The sequence below is a fragment of the Centropristis striata genome, chromosome 19 (genome assembly GCF_030273125.1).
Source record: "Centropristis striata isolate RG_2023a ecotype Rhode Island chromosome 19, C.striata_1.0, whole genome shotgun sequence".
NCBI lineage: Eukaryota > Metazoa > Chordata > Actinopteri > Perciformes > Serranidae > Centropristis > Centropristis striata.
The window spans coordinates 9,127,922-9,144,435 of record NC_081535.1 but is presented as its reverse complement, the minus strand read 5'-3'; the positions used below and the strand labels follow the sequence as shown (position 1 = coordinate 9,144,435).

General features: G+C 37.8%; 1 protein-coding gene across 1 annotated transcript in view; it reads right to left on the bottom strand.

Annotated features, from left to right (window-relative positions):
• Positions 1 to 237: 237 nt before the first annotated feature.
• Positions 238 to 16,514, bottom strand: part of LOC131992762 (uncharacterized) — a 34,231-nt gene continuing 17,954 nt past the window's right edge. The window contains exons 10-11 of the mRNA XM_059358448.1: positions 7,578 to 7,665; positions 238 to 2,218 (exon numbers count right to left, since the gene is read on the bottom strand). Coding sequence (XP_059214431.1) covers positions 2,075 to 2,218; positions 7,578 to 7,665 — 232 coding nt within the window. The 3' untranslated portion in view covers positions 238 to 2,074. The remainder of the gene's footprint in view (positions 2,219 to 7,577; positions 7,666 to 16,514) is intronic.

Genomic DNA, 16,514 nt, shown 5'->3' with positions numbered 1-16,514 from the left:
GAAACCACAAGTAATCAAAATTACTGAAAATTGAAATTGTAAATTTGACAAGATCAAGCCTGGCATCACCAAATCCCCAATCCCTTCAGTCAATTTGCATGTTTATTTGTGTAATTGGGGCAACTTAACTGTCACTTTCCTGACTGCGTTTCTTGTCTATTTTTATGCTATTTTATTAAAACTCTTTAACACTTTTGTTTTTTTTTACTGGATAATAGAATTTCTTTTAAATCTTAGAATTACTTTCAATCTTCTCTTTTTGATACAATGTCGGTGAAAGCAATTAGAAAACATGTTATTGGTTAGCTTAGCTGCTAACTTCTTACTGTTTTAAACAATTTGGCTTGTGACACCAAGATAAAATTCTGAACATTGTTGATTTGTGAGCAGTTCAACCAAATAACGATTCTGGCTAAATTACATCTTAAAAATGTAAAAAAAAAAATCACTTTATATATTTACAATTTACATTTTGCATGTTTTAATAACACATTTTTTGCCTTTCCTGTCTATTTCATGCTGCAGCAGTATTTGATGATATAACATGCTCAGAAGAAGTGCCTGCAATTCTTTTTAGGCGTAGGTTGGGAGGGTTGACTTTCTACCAAGGGGCCTGTGTGCAAAACAATGTCAACGTTGAGTTATTTGATTCAGTTATTATAAATCAAATGTAACTGTTGGTTTAGTTACGTGGTTTAATCATGTCACAATAAGATCATCACATCTTTTTCTTACCATGTCGGTGTGCTACCTAAATCTAACTAAGTAATTCCAGTTTTAACCATGGACATGTTTAGGTGTTCAAAACAGAAATGTGATCATGTTGTAGAGTTCAGAAACAAAGGAAACTAAAGTGAAATGCTCCAAATGTTTTTACTAAAAACAAAGAAAACAGGTTCATGTTCAAAGTTGAGAAACCATACTAACTAACAATACATAAAGTTAAGACACTGTTAATACACTGTTTTGTTTGTTAAAACTTGATAAAGGACATACAAAAAGACATTTAACAATTACAGCACTTAAATAGACAAAAGCAAACATACATGATATGTAATGGATATTACTTGAAATTAATAAATAGGTAGTTAAAATAGTTGTTATCAGTGTAGCAGGCACAGAATGAGTCAAGTTTGGTTTATGATTCATGAGCTGAAAAATCATTCAGGTTATTTAAAATTTTGGGGCGTGCGCTCTCAAACGCCTTCTGGCATCATTTACATGTGATTCAGATGGCGTGTGTATCACTGCCAACTGCTTTCAAAAATAACCAGGTTAGTGTGTGTGTGTGTGTGTGTGTGTGTGTGTGTGTGTGTGTGTGTGTGAGACTTGCATACTAAAGTCAGTGTCAGTATGACGAACTGTTGCTAAGCAGTAGTGGTTGCTAGGTGGTGGAAGGGGGAGGGGAGACAGGTTTGCAGTTGGGTATGAAATCTGAGGGCTTACCTCTCCGCGTGTGCATGCACGTGTGTGTGTTCCCTTGGATTTATTTGGCTTAAATATTGATACTGCAAAACATGTTATTTCTATTACATAACAGCTGCCGTTTTGGAGGTAATTTTAACTTTTGTTCACAGCAAACTCCACCACGGGAAAAAGGAAGGTGTAATATCTATTTTAAAGGACTTGTTAAATGAGACAAATAGGTTAATATGTAATTTGTATCTGCTAAATCATTTTAGACTGTAATAGACAACTAATTAAAAACATAAACAAGAAAAAAAAGGATTGTCTACCAGAGTCAAATTCCGCAATGGAAAAACGATTATGAGTCATTTATTTTTTGTCTTCTGTTGCAGATTCATCAAGCAAAGCTGCAGAATATCTGGCAGAAGAACACAGAGTGAAACCAGCACACTCCTCGGCTTTCCCCAGGACGATTACTGTATTACACGCAGCAGGGGGAAACCTCAGTTTGCTGGCTTCCCTCTGTGTGTGTTCACATATTTTCCAGCTTATGCTGCACATTGTAGACAGGCATATTCGGCCTCTAGCTACATTTTTTAGTGCTTATGTCTATTTTTTCAGGTACATCACTAAACATACTGTGCATCCCTAGCTGGTGTCGCTCCTGTCAGATCTGGTCTGATCCAGTCGGGGTGAAGGAGATGGTGGGGGGGATGGCGGGGCGAGACACAGGCAGCCATTTGTACTCGAGGTCCTGTGATGGAGGGTCCAAACACCAGTCGTAGTGCTTTAACAGGTACATGCACGCTTCCTGGCAGCAAGGAAGGAGAAAGACTTTTGTGAATGTCTTGCGTATCTTTGCTTCACTGACATAAACGGAACTTGTTTTCTGCACGACAGATGATATTTCGAGTTAAAAGCAGTGGGGGTGGAAGTGACTGTTACCTAATTTAATAGCAGCGCAAAAACAAAATGTTAAACCAGAAGGCACTTGGCAGAGAGAGAGCCTCCGCCAACGCTGAAAGTCTCCAACTTGTAAAGAGGCAGCCTCCATAACACTTTGTTTGTATGTTGTTAAAAAGAAGAAATGCAATGCAACACCTTTTAGCAGCCAAACTGAAAGAGAACATTAAGTCCATAGGAGGTGGTTGACTCATATCATAAACACTATCTTAATATATATGCTCATTTCACTGTCGAGCAGAGCAGAGCTCAATTAGAGCTTTTTAACTGCGTATGTTTTTTGTTATTTTTACACCAAAATGTCAAAGACAGCAGACAACACTCCTACTACTAGTCTGCATCGTGTAAAAGTTGAACTATGCTCCAAGACGGGGAGAAGAATCTATCCTATACTAATTGTACTCAGAGCTCCAAGGCTGGTGACACCATAGCCAGCATTCCCCATTGGCTCCCACTCAGCCACACAGCGGACCAATCATTCACTAGAACCAGCCAGTTGCCCCGCCTCCCTCCTTCACTTTGTGAATGAAGATTTTCCTGATAGAGGGGGAGGATCAGGAGGAATGAACGGGGATGAAGGAAGGGAGGGAAGAGGGAATTGGGGAAGGATGATGATGATGATGATGGTGGGGGTGGGAGGAAGGAGGTAAGGGGAAGGAGGCGATGAGTCACATCTCTGACCTAGATCCCTGCGGTCTACTTTTTACTCTGGTCACGCCCTCCCATGTGTGTGTGTGTGTGTGTGTGTGTGGTGGTATGTGCAAGTGGTCAGTCTGCTGAGAACCAATCAAACACACTTTCTAGCCAAATGGTCGGAGTTTTTTTTTTTAGAGCAGGTTACAGTGTGAGATGAGGTTGTGCAAAATGAGTGCAAAATAAAGCTGAACATGGTGATGGATAGTGTCTATATTTCTTCTACATCATCATATAGCAGTGTTGGTTGGGTCATGCTGCACAATGTTGCTGAGAGCAATGCTTACTGAGGGACTGAGAGAACTCCTCAGCTAAAAGGAAGAGTGGGGTTGACCCCGTTGCTATGGATGACATCATGTTTCTGAATTTATCTAGTCTACGGTGATTGGTTAACAGTTGACCAGCCTGTGCCAGAGATTGAAATATTTAACAAAACACAGGAGTGTAAAAAGGGCTGGGGAGGAGAAGACACTGGATTAAATGAAATTAGATGAGATTAAATACAGACATAGATCTATATAGATATATATAATATATAAAATGATATATTAACACAAGTGACAAATTTAATGACTTTAGACTTGACAAAATAAAAAATGCCATTAGCTTTACTGTCTTTTGATTCATTTCAGTCACACTTATAACAAACAATTTTTAAGAAATAAATACAAATTTTAAAAAGCATTCCTGATTTGTGTTAATTTCATGTGTTGTAACTCTGTCTCTAAAAATAGCATTACATTTAGTGAGGAGCATGTTATAATTATCTAATTTTATTTAAATAACAATAGGGAAGATCTATTAGGAGAGCAAGACTATGAGAGTGAATGTACTGCCTACGTTCTCCAATTCATGCCACTTGTTTAAGCAATAAAAAACAAGGAGCTTCTGCTTATCTAGAATAAGTAATCTAGTTTTAAATAATGAGATATGATTGCCCTGCTGAACAATGAGGAGGGCTGAATGGGGAGAGAGCAGATCATTAAACTGCTCTGAGCGTTTCACCTGAGCCCCATTCAACCAGGTCCAACATTACAATGACTCATGAGTGTGAGTGTGAGTGTGTGTGTGTGTGTGTGTGTGTGTGCATGCATGTACGCGTGTGTGTAAGCGTGTGTGCAGGATTGAGTCATCCCTCCCATTTGCATTAAGGACAGCAATCTTGCAGCAACAACCCAACCATAATACGTTTGTATGCATGTGTTGCGGTGTTTTGCTCTTCAAAAATTTGAGACCAGTGCAGGTTAAATAACATACTATAGTGTGCTAGCCAACAGTCTGATTCAACGGATGTGAACTACTGAGATAAGCCTCTCATTCTCGGCAAGTCAACACTTAATTCCACAGATCCACTTTGTTTGACCAATCCAACTACATCGAATCAAGTTGTATTAGACAACCAGGAACTAACATAGAGATACAGCGCCACACGTCATACTCTGAAAACCACACCCGATAGGGTGCCACAGTACATAACCATGGGCTGTAACACTAACAAAAACCCTGTCTCTAAAACTAAAACTATTACATTTCAGCATGTCAAATTATTATGTTAGCACTCTCTCAGAAAGGACAAGTTGGCTGTAAGCATGCTAATGTTAGCTATGTGTTAGCAAGCTAAGGCACTTAATACTGCAGAGCTTTCTGAATTATCCACATTCTACTACAACACAAGTTGCATAGTGTCAAATGCTTGAGCTTAATTTACAGAAATGCATTAGCTTAAAACTGACTTTGTATACATGATTAAGTTTAAAAAAAATTGCACTGCATACGTTAGTTAACGTTAAATATAGAGTTTCAGGATCGCAAAATTGTCCCCATTGTAAGTGCTGATGTCTCACGTCTGTAAACACCTGTATACACTTTTATTGTCTTAAAAGTTTAGTTTTGTAAGTTTGTCAGCTTGTAAAAAAATTAGGTATGGGTTCTTCACTCAGGTAGTGTATTTGACCCACAAACTGTATTAAAATATTTGACCACACTGCAGCTTTTAGACATTTTTCTGTTGTTTGCCAACAGACGAAATTGTCAAGGAGGCTGTTTTTGAGATTAAGCTGTGATTTATAAAACAATGACTCTCTGCTACCTACATTTTGCAGGGTTACATGTTAAAAACAGACATGTACAGGACAGAAAATCCACTGCAAAGTACAGTTTCCCCACTGTGTGGAAGCCAGTAATTCAGCTGTAGGTTTCCAACATATCTAACACCCTTTAAGGAGGTCTAGTTTCAAAATAGTCACCTGTTAACAGTGGAAAGTCAGCTAAACTCAACCACCTCACAGTTAGCTTAATTAACTAGCTAGCTACTGCTGATAAAACCGGCTAGCAACAGTCGACAATTCAGTCGGCTAAATAAACAGCCAGCCACTAGAAATGAGAAGTCTGCATATGTCTACCACTATCTGAAATCAGACCTTTTTTTTTTTTAATAGAAAATGGTAGATGCTCCTTTCAACATTATAACTCTGCTGAGTGAGCACAGAGAGCTTCAGCAGGACAGTGGGGCTTAAAGATGATTTGATTAAATTTCACTCAATGGTTGTAATGAAATAATGAAACATTTAATCCTTTCTTTATCAGAACTTTTAAAAATCTACACAAGGTTTCTCTGACTACTGAAAATAATTGGGATTCCTTCCATCCGGTCTTGCACATTTCTAACTAAAGCCTTGGGAATCCACCGGTGGTTGTTTTCAGGTTGGTGTCACCCTCCACTCCCCAGTGTCAAGTCTCACAACACAAAGTCTACATAGACACAGCTGTTTCCAGAGGGAAATAAATCTCTCTCCTTCCTGTTGTCACACCTGTAACACACGTGTTCTTGTGCCATCCGTAGGCTGTCTATGCATGTGTGTGTGTGTGTCAATGTGTCTCCTGGGTATATAGGCATTGGTGGCTATGGTGAGTGCTACCGTGGGGACTGGCACGTCGTCTAAACAGGACAGTCTGTACCTGGGCTCGCTGGCTCTCCGTCTGTTATCCCAAATAAACACACACACACATAAAGCCAAGCATTTCATCGTTCCCATGAGCAGTGCTCATGGTTCACTTCTCCATCTCTGGCTTTCTTTGTTTGTATGCCATATTATGTCAGTCATCAACAGTTACAGTAGTGTTGTGCGTTCATCCGGTAGCAGGGCTTCTAAAAATAACAGGTTTTAACAGAAGCTTCCTGATTTTTCCACTTCCTTCTTGGTTGCAAATTCACATTTTTTAAACGACAGCCTCAACACCCCAATGTTTAAAGTGAAACTTTCCACTCGGATTGACAAAATATGTCTAAAAAGTTTTTACTTTTTATTCTTTTATTTCCTTTTTTGACTCTAACTCTGTTTTTAGATTGAGTTCTTATATCAGTATTTTATTGTTTTTAGTATTTTATTGTTTTTATTTATCACTTTATTTGTGTTTGATTTTTATTGTATTTTAACTGTACAGCAATTTGGTCAACTGGGGTTGTTTTTAAATGTGCTCTATAAATAAACTTTGACTTGACTTGACTTGTCTCTCCGTTAATTCTATAAAGAGGAAAGAATTTACAAATTCCAAAGGGACAATATGCGACACATGTAATGGTTTAACTTGTCTCTGCTTTTGTGAATCATATCTGTTAAATGTCTAAGTCAGTACTTTAGTGGTCTTGTAGTTGATTGAATAAAACCCAGAAAATGTTTTCCATGTTTTTCAAAAAACAGAGGTATGAACTAAACCGTGCTTCAAAAATCGAGGTCTGAACAAAAGTGTGCATTAGTAGAATGATTACACCCCTAATTCCAATGTATGACTGCAACAAATTGCCGGATATACTGGACACAGTTCTGTTAATATGACATTGGATGTCTGCTCAGGTATGTCCAAACTATTCCATAAAGGGCCATATGAATGTAAAGTTTTGTCCCAATCAATCAAGAGCACACCTGATTAGACGAATGAGCTATTTGAACACTGAGATCCCTTGATTAAATGACTCGTGCCTGTTGACTCTTTATGGTATAGTTTGGACATGCCAGGCGAGGGCAGACTTGTTCACACATACACAGTTGAAACATGAGGCATGCATTTATAATTTGTTTGGTTGCAGCCAAACACAAATATATTTCTTGGTGCTACAGTGTGGGGCTACAGAATTTATATTTTTCAAAAATAATAAATCTTCAATATATCACATGATGAAACTTTGTTTACAAAACATGATGAAAAAACAGTTAATGAATATCAGTATCCATAATCATGATGTGAAAATCCACAGAGAGGTTGGTATGTCTGATTAAACGTGCAGTACGTACATTTTAACTTGTTCTTTGTGTTTGTTTCTCAGACTAAAGAATATTCATTAAATGCAACAGAAAGTGAATATTTTATGTCTTTGCTTAAAAAGAAGACAATTGTCTGTGTGTGTGTGTGTGTGTGTGTGTGTGTGTGTGTGTGTGTGTGTGTGTGTGTGTGTGTGTGTGTGTGTGTGTGTATGTTTATATGTGTTTGTGTTATGAGCAAAGAAATGGAGTCACCTTGAGGAAGACATCTGTAAGCTTAGTTCCAATGCAGCTTCGGGGCCCGTTGCCGAAGGAACACAGGAAGTGCTCTTGCCCTGCATTCCTGCACATAAAGAAAAATAGTGACCTGGTTACACAAAAATGTGTAGATTATAAAATGACCTTTTACAAATCTGAGTGCTCAAGCCTGTATTGTTTAAAAGGACAGGATTTGACTTCAATTCATAGTCTGTCCCCCAGCCGAATAATGACCACTTTATGCCTCGGCTGCACGCGTCTAACCAAACTGTCAAAGAAGGCGCTGTTATCCATAGGATGATCATCAGATGTGACATCATATGATGATCAGATGATGATGATGACATGATGGGCAGACATATCTCTCAACCAATGATAAGACGTTAGTGGTGGCCAGTGCTCACATATCGTATAAGCAAAACCTTGTTTATTTGTCCTTTCAAAATAAATGCAGATGTGATCAAATCCGGCACTGTGGGGAGGGAGAATGTCTGACAAACAAACAACAGCGCACAGCTTCGGATGTTTAAATGTTTCACTTGTAATCTGTAATACAGTGCAATAGTGTCTAAATCTATGTGTGCTCATTTCTTTATTGATTTATCTGCATCTTATACTGGTTTTTGTAGACTTCTATCAATGCAATCAATATTTTTAGCCATGCAAGGCTCAGGGTTTAATGCAGAGTAGGTCTGCCCACAACCTTCCAGATTTAAATATTATATTAACTATTCATGCATTGCCATAAATGTTTGTACAGTCATTCATGGCTCCCAAAGGATGAATTGAAATCACTTTGGTGATCCCTTTGACTTTTCATGTAGCGCCACCATCAGACAGAAATACCAATATTTCCAATACTTTGTTTTATTACCAAATATCAGCAAAAGCAATAGCATCCTCATGAACCTTCACTGTAGTGTGTGTTTATTGCTAATGCTAATAAACTTATTACAAAAATTTGCTCATTGGCAAATGTCAGCATGCTAAGATGCTAAACTAAGATGGTTAATAAGGCAAACAATTAATAAATAAATATATATATATACTGTACTAATAGTCACAATAACATTATTACCATCATATCATCAGTACAATTACCATCATCTTGCCACTGTACCTTACCTACCAACTAATCTTCTTTTTAACTTCTTAAGTGTCCTTGTTCTATTTTGGGTTTTTTTATATTGTTGTTTTTATTTATTCTATCTCAGTATTTTATTCTATTGTATTTTATTGTACTTTAATACCGGACTGCTGTGAAAACCGAATTTCCCTTTGGGGATGAATAAAGTAAAGTAATCAATCAATCTATCCATCTATCTATCCATCTATCCATCTATCTATCTATAAACATTATACATGTGTACATCAGGATGATAGCATATAGCTCAAAACATAGCATCACAAACATGACTGTTGACACGATCAATCACCAGAACGACGTCCTTTCCTGCAACTAGTGGTCAAACTGAAAATGCATCTTTGAACAACATCTAGACTACTTGCTTGTTCCAGCTGACCTCTGACCTCTCCATGGCATTAGAGCCAATGAAATGATGAATTTATCTTTTGGGCTTCAAGAGAAAATCACGTAGAGAGGCTGAATGAACTGTCAACAAAACAACGAGGGCCTGAATCATTGTCACAACTTGACACGTGCTGCCTGTCTGACTCTCTCTGCCATACCTGCTGTTGCCTCCCAACATCTCCTCTAAAAATATACTTAAAAATAAAAAGATACTGGTTGTTTCCAGCCAACAGGTTTGTCAACAGCCTGCTAATGCAGGCCATCTCTCTCCTCTCACCACTAATGCATCCTGTCTTCCTGAAACCTGAGCTCTGATTAAAGGCAAACAGGAAGCATTAGTGGTGTGTAAAGTCTGGGTCCAGTGTGTGTGTGTGTGTATGTGTGTGTGTGTGTGTGTGTGAGAGAGAATATTAGTGTTCTCTGCAGCATCTGTCTAATGGTTTAATGTACTATTAGGCCCATCCTGAAACAGTAAGATGTGTAGCGTACAATGCAGTCCTCTAATACTGAGACAGGGAGAGAGAGGAAGTCTTACCAAGCAGTGCAGCATCAGACTGTATCAAATATGCTAAATGGATGGGAAGTTAATGAGAGAAGTATAATCTGTTGTACAATAGAATTAATTTTTCTACTATAAAGTGTAATGAGAGAGCGGTCTGAAACGCCGTGACTGAGCTCCCAGACATTTAATTCATTCAGTTAAGTGCTTTATTAGAAGGGCTTCTGAAAGAAGAAACATAAAATATAAAACTGAAAAGAATTTACTTCTTTTGCATGCTGTGTCAATCTGATGCATCTATAATCAGCAATGTATCCATATGAAGACATTTATCAAGTTTTTTCCTGCGTTTTTCGATAACAGGAAATGTTGACAATGAACACTTGAAAACTCTAAAAACTGCTCAAAACTTGGGCTGGAACAGGGACATTATGTTCTTAATAGCTAGCCAGCTACCTAGCTACATTCATGAAAAATAGCAATAAATGGTGTCAAGTGTGGATGACATCGGCACAGCTGGTTTAGTTATATAAATCCACCTTCATAAATATTTCCATATTTCTATAATCACTGTAAAAAACTGGTTGGATGGATTTGCTACTGATTGGAATGAGCGAAACAAAACAAACTGTCTTTCAAAGAAGATCACCTGGAAACCTATTAACTATTAACAATCTAACTGAACTGACTAAAATGTTTAAGAATACTGTTTTTCCTATCATTAGTACTGTACCAAATTCCATTCTCAGTAGCAGGAAACATTGAAAAATTAAGGAAACTAGAATTTAGCACAAATGCCCTATCTCACAGAGGTAACAAAAGTGAAAATGAATTTGTGTATCCGCCCTGTGATTCGGATCCATTCTAAAGTTTTATGAGTTCTCCATTGGCCCGTGCTTCACCCTTAGATTAAGTTACATGGAAATCAGTAGAGGTGGGGGAAAAAAATCAATAAAGCATAGCATCGTGATATTTTGCGTGGCAATATTATATCAAGTCATGGCTACCAACTATAGATATTTATCGTTCCAATGCTGGAATATACTGGAGATACTGGTATAATATGAATCTACAAGATCTAAGGAATCTATCGTGTCAGGAAGTTGTCAAAATAATGCAAAGTTAGGCTATTTTTATGTTTCATTCAAAAAAATTCAGAGCAGTGAAGCTTAAAGTTGAGGAAAGTTTGAGAAAATGCTGCAGCTGTTGTCGTCCATACATGTTTGATATCAGTTCAGCTCAATTTGACTGAATACTTTGTTGGTCAGTCTGTGGGTTTGACTCTCATTGTGGAGAAATAAAAAGACTGAAGTGAGATGAATAGACTGAGAAATTTCTCTTATTTGACAAAACAATTCTTGATTGAGTTCAATTTTGTGGACACAAAATGCAGTTAAACAGTTAAATCACAATATATGGTATTGCAATACTCACCATATCACACAATGCTAAAAATCGCAATAATATCATATTGTGATTCAAGTATCGGGACAAAATAGAAATCGTTGGGCCTCTGCTAATTCCCACCCCTATAAATTAGGCCATTATTTTTTCCGTAATCCTTCCGACAGACAGACAAACGGCACTAAAAGCATGCCGTCCTCAGTGGAGATAACAACAGAAATAAAAATATTGCTACCAAAACATCCAGTCTACTATCATAACTTTTGTTTAAACGAAAGGAACAAGCAAAAGATAAAATACCAACAACTATATTATCTCTATTATAAACACACCATGACAACAGGAGTGAAGTTATCTTTAGGGACTTATGTAATACTAAGATTAGCTGATGATTTCAAATGAAAACCAATGTATGTCAGCATTTATTTTTTTTTTAACAACAAGGAAAACTCCCTGTTCTCAGATTTATCTAAAACTAGCAACACAACCCGCTGCAGTAGCTCGGATTTTTATCAGTGTTTGGTAGCGTTTCCGATTCATTTATCTACGGCCGGAGCCTGTGTGGGCGTTTGGCTGATAGGATGTTAACTTGCCAGCTCTGCTATTTGCTTCCAACTGGAAAAGCACATAAACACACAGGCTGATGATACTGGGACACACACTGCGGACAATATGCGCAATTATCGCCCAGAAACACACACTCACACAAACAGATGATGTGCTTAAACTGTAGTTATTGTAGGTGGGCTTGTTATGTAACAGGACTGCAGTCATTAAATGAAACAGCCAGGTGGCAGAGAAAAGGAGCCAGGCAACTATCAAGGCAGACAGGAAAATAGTCTCCAGGAAGACTGACAGATGGAGAAGCAGAGAAAGAGGCAGGTAGGAGGAAAGAGAAACAGACCGGAAGATAAATAGAGGCTTGGGAGAGTAAATACAGAAAACAGACAGACAGACAGAAAGACAGAAAGACAGACAGACAGTTACATCCTGAGGGAAAATGCACTAGTTTGAGCAGCAATTAAGGCTCATGCATGAATCCAAACATTGAATCTCCTACACCTACGGGTCACAAATACAATATACATTCATGGAGAAAATTATTCGACTATTGTTTACTGCAGCGTACTCTTAACTTTAACACTTATCTGCTGTACTCTACTGTCCTTACTTTTTAACTACTTAATGTTTGACTTGTGCTTTTTCATTATTTTATCTCTTTTCTTATCCTGCTGTATCTTATTTTATCTTATTTGTGTTTTTATTTCGATTTCCCTGTTTTAATTGACTGTTTTTACTGTTTTCAATTGTGTCTTGCTGTTTTTAATGTTTCTGTAAAGCACTTTGAATCACCTTGTGTTGAATTGTGCTATACAAATAAACTTGCCTTGCCTAAGACCACCCTGGTTTTCTTCAATTTCATGTTAATTTTAATGCCTGGTACAATATAAATATAATGATAACAACAAAAATAGCTCATTAGAGTTTTATTTAAGAGCGGATATCTAGCCATTTTCCATGGTTTTGTTGATAATGATTTTGGTTATTATAATGAAAACCATTATTATCATCATTATATTTGTCCAAACAAAAGTACCTTTAGTTGTACCTTTGTGGTAAATAGTGTTTTTCTTAGGGATTCATTGTTATTCTGGCCCTGTTTGTCTCCATCAGGCTTAGGATTAGGGTTATGAAACTTGGTGGAAAGTTGCAGCATGGGCCAAAGACGAACCCATTATATTTTGGAGCAAATCCAAATCACATGGCAGATACACAAATTATTTTTCACTTTCTCTAACATTGTGAGAAAGGCCATTGAGGGCTGCACGGGGAGTGAGACAAATTTTGCAGAAGTGGATGGTTTTAGTTTGCTGCATGTGGAAGTTGACGGTCTCAACACAAACTGCAGGTCCCAGGATTTAGCCAACGCTAACCAGAAGGACTGAGTCACCAAACAAAGTCGAAAAGAAGATTACAGTAAGTCATGAGCCAATGGCCGGCTGCACAGTCCTGCTCTGAGTTGGTGTCTGTATCAGCAGAACTCCATCCAAAACAACAAGGAAGAAACAATGGGGGTTTAATTATTAACCATATGTATACCGATACATTTTGATTCCATTGTTTCTGAATTTGTCCAAGCATCTTCAGGATACAAATAAAAAAATTGTTTTTATTCCATTCATCTATTCACTTCACTTCTCTTCAGAAATCGGTTTTGGATTAGTTTGACTGCGACAGGAATCGAAACCAGCCGACTTTGACACAACAGCGGTTTCTGTAGTTACTGTGACGTCTTCTTGACTTTAGCAGCTTTTCCCCTCATTAACTTCTCACAGAACTTCAACTGAATTTATTATTATTTTTAAGGTCTTTGTTTTGCACTGCAGTACCACTCTCCGCCTGAACTGTTACTAATGAGCTAGTGGGGGTGCTGTTTTATAAAAGCACCATAGACTGTATATAAATAATGGACGTAGTCACCGTGACGTCACCCGTTGGTTTGTGGCCAGTTGTAAGCATCGAGTTCAGCGTTACACTCGTCGCCATCTTGTTTCCGATACGGGGAGCAGACCATATCTGGACTGTGGAGGAGCGAGAGGGATCTGATCACTGACTACACACCTCTCTACACCTCAACCTGACTGAAAGAAGCCGCTGCTAATTCATGTTAGCATTAACTGGGATGTTAGTTTTGGCAACAAAACAAAAACAAAATGTTTGCGCCTCCTTGGAGTGTCTGTTAGTCCAACCAAATGCTGAACAAGACATTTGTATGAACAAAACGTTCAAATAAACGTCCTTTTTTTATATCTATATAACGTTATATATAACTTTACTGACACGTTGCCGTGGATACGCATTGTTCTGCTTCTCTCCTGATGACGGCTCGCCTTGTTAGCCACCTGTCAATCAAAGGTAGCCACGGCCCAAATTATACGATTCTTTATCTTGTATTTTCTTCTAAATGGGCCATTAACAGAACTATAAACATCAAATTGTTTTGAAGAAGATTTTTTACTAGCGATTGAGACTATAGTGTTGTCCTAAAAAAATCAAGTGCAAAGTTTTCTCATTTTGTAACCAAACGTAGCGCCCCCTGCTGGAATTTTCGGTAGAATGCACTTGATGTTGGTGTGATGCATTACTATCAAAACAGGCAGGCTGTTTTCTATAAACCCTTTCATTGCCGATAAGCCACACAGTAAAAAAAACAGTGTGACTCATCATCTTCGCAGATGTTTTCAGTTTAGTTTGTCTGTTGGGCTGAGTGAGAACCATTTTGCATTTTGGAGCAGATTTGAATTACCGGTAGTGTGCAGATACACAAATTAATTAATTTGTGTTTTTCAAGTGCCCTTCTTACTGCACATCACTATATGGCAACTTTGTATCAAAGTTGGCTACAAAGACGATACTCATCATTTGGATCAATTATTTGGTGGTGTTAGTTTTTGACAGGATTTGTTCAGTATAAGAAAAATATAATGCCAGACTATATCCTTTAAGGATCAGAGTGTTTATATGGTTTACATCTCAGACTTTGAGCTGGGAACTAAATTTTTCACAACATATTGTCTCTTATTTCAAGGAAAATCTCCTCTTACTCATTCCTTTACCCCATCCCACACACACAGACACACCAAAAGCATCAGGGAATCCCCATTGGTAAAAACCGGTATGAGGTGGACAGTTACCATGGCAGCAGCTGTCTTTTCATTCATAGATTTCTTTCATAGGGGGTTCTGTTGATTTAACGTACACTTCAGCCCAAAAATTAAATACGTGTATAAACACATTTCCCTTAATACGCTCTGCTGCTGAAGAAAATATGAAACTACAATAAAATAATACTGGTATGAACAGCTTTTTCCTCACATCCAGATGGAACATACTGAGACTTTGTCTGTAAAAAACAAATGCATCATTTTTTGACCTTGAAAAATTGTTATCAAGTCGTACAAGATAATCAGTCTTTGCTTTATGTTTGTGCTTGGAGCAGCACAGAGATGCTTAAAGTCATGCCATTAAACATGTCTGCTTGTGTCTGTGTACTTTCTTTGTCTTCAATGATTTAAACTGTCAGCTCCACTAAAAGGGGCTTTTATAACAGCGGTTATATTTAACTGATAGAGGGAAGCCCCGAACTATAAGAAGAAGGATGTTTCCTTTGAGAGGAATCACCCTCTTTTTGTTCTGAGAGCCACACAGCCACACACACACACACACACACACACACACACACACACACACAGACACACACACACGCACACACACACACACACACACACACACACACACACACACACACACACACACACACACACACAGGACAGGATCTTCTCTGACTCATTTTTCTGTATACCATCCCACTCCACAGGACATCGTTCTCCCCCACCCTAAATACACACACACACACACACACACACACACACACACACACACACACTCACACACACGGAGGGAATCCCTATTGGTAAAGATGGTGTCAGGTGACCGGTTTCCATGGCAGCAGCTACCTACATACATACATTCATAGATTTTTTTTTCCCCCTTCGGCTCTGTCGCCTGAATGAACAAGCATGAATGAGAATAAACAGGTGAATGAATGGAGGAAGTGAATGAATAGAGAAAGCAGTTGACTGAGAGAGTGAATGGGTGAAAGAGAGGGAGCAGGTTTCATTTAACCGGAGCAGGTAGCAGACAGAGAGCGAGGGAAGCCATCTTTAACTGTTCTCTTTGTTTGTCTGCATTGTGGTTATGGTTTTGTTTCCCTCAAATCTGAGTCATTATGGCCTCCTGTCTGTGCTGTACTGTATATGGAAAAGTAAACAGGTTAGATTTGTGTGCTGAGGCATTGTTAATCCATTTGTATCAGTTGCTATGTAACATCAACAATGTAGGTGTGATTTTCCAACACAGGAACATCAAGAATCAAAATAATGTAGATTATTAGTCATAAAAGCTTTACTATGTATTATGAATATTTCTATTTTAATTATAATTGATGTATTCATTTTTATATGCATCTGTTTAACTATCTATTGTTTTCTATTGTTTTAGTTTACGTACATCATTTTTATCTGTTTCTACCTCTTGTTGAAGGTTGCTGCTTCTTTATGAATTCTAACTGCAAGAGATTTAAGATAACAAAAAAGACACAAAAGTAACAAAAAAAAAGACTCAAAATGACCAAAAAAAAGACTCAAAATTAACAAAAAAGGACACAAAAGGACACAAAATGACCAGAAAAAGACACACAATGAAAACAAAAACAAAAAAGACTCTGACCAAATGACCAAAAAAAGTCATTTTAGAAACAAGTGGCCTATTTTTCTATGATTACGGTATAATTTTATGGCAGTTATCATGATTAGCCAGAAAGATACTTTTATCAGCTGGCCAGGTTTGGTAATTTCCTTCCTTCCTTGTTTCCCCACCACTCACTCCTACAGAAATCTGTCCATTTCCTGTTTTCCATCCATCCAATCAATTCTATTTT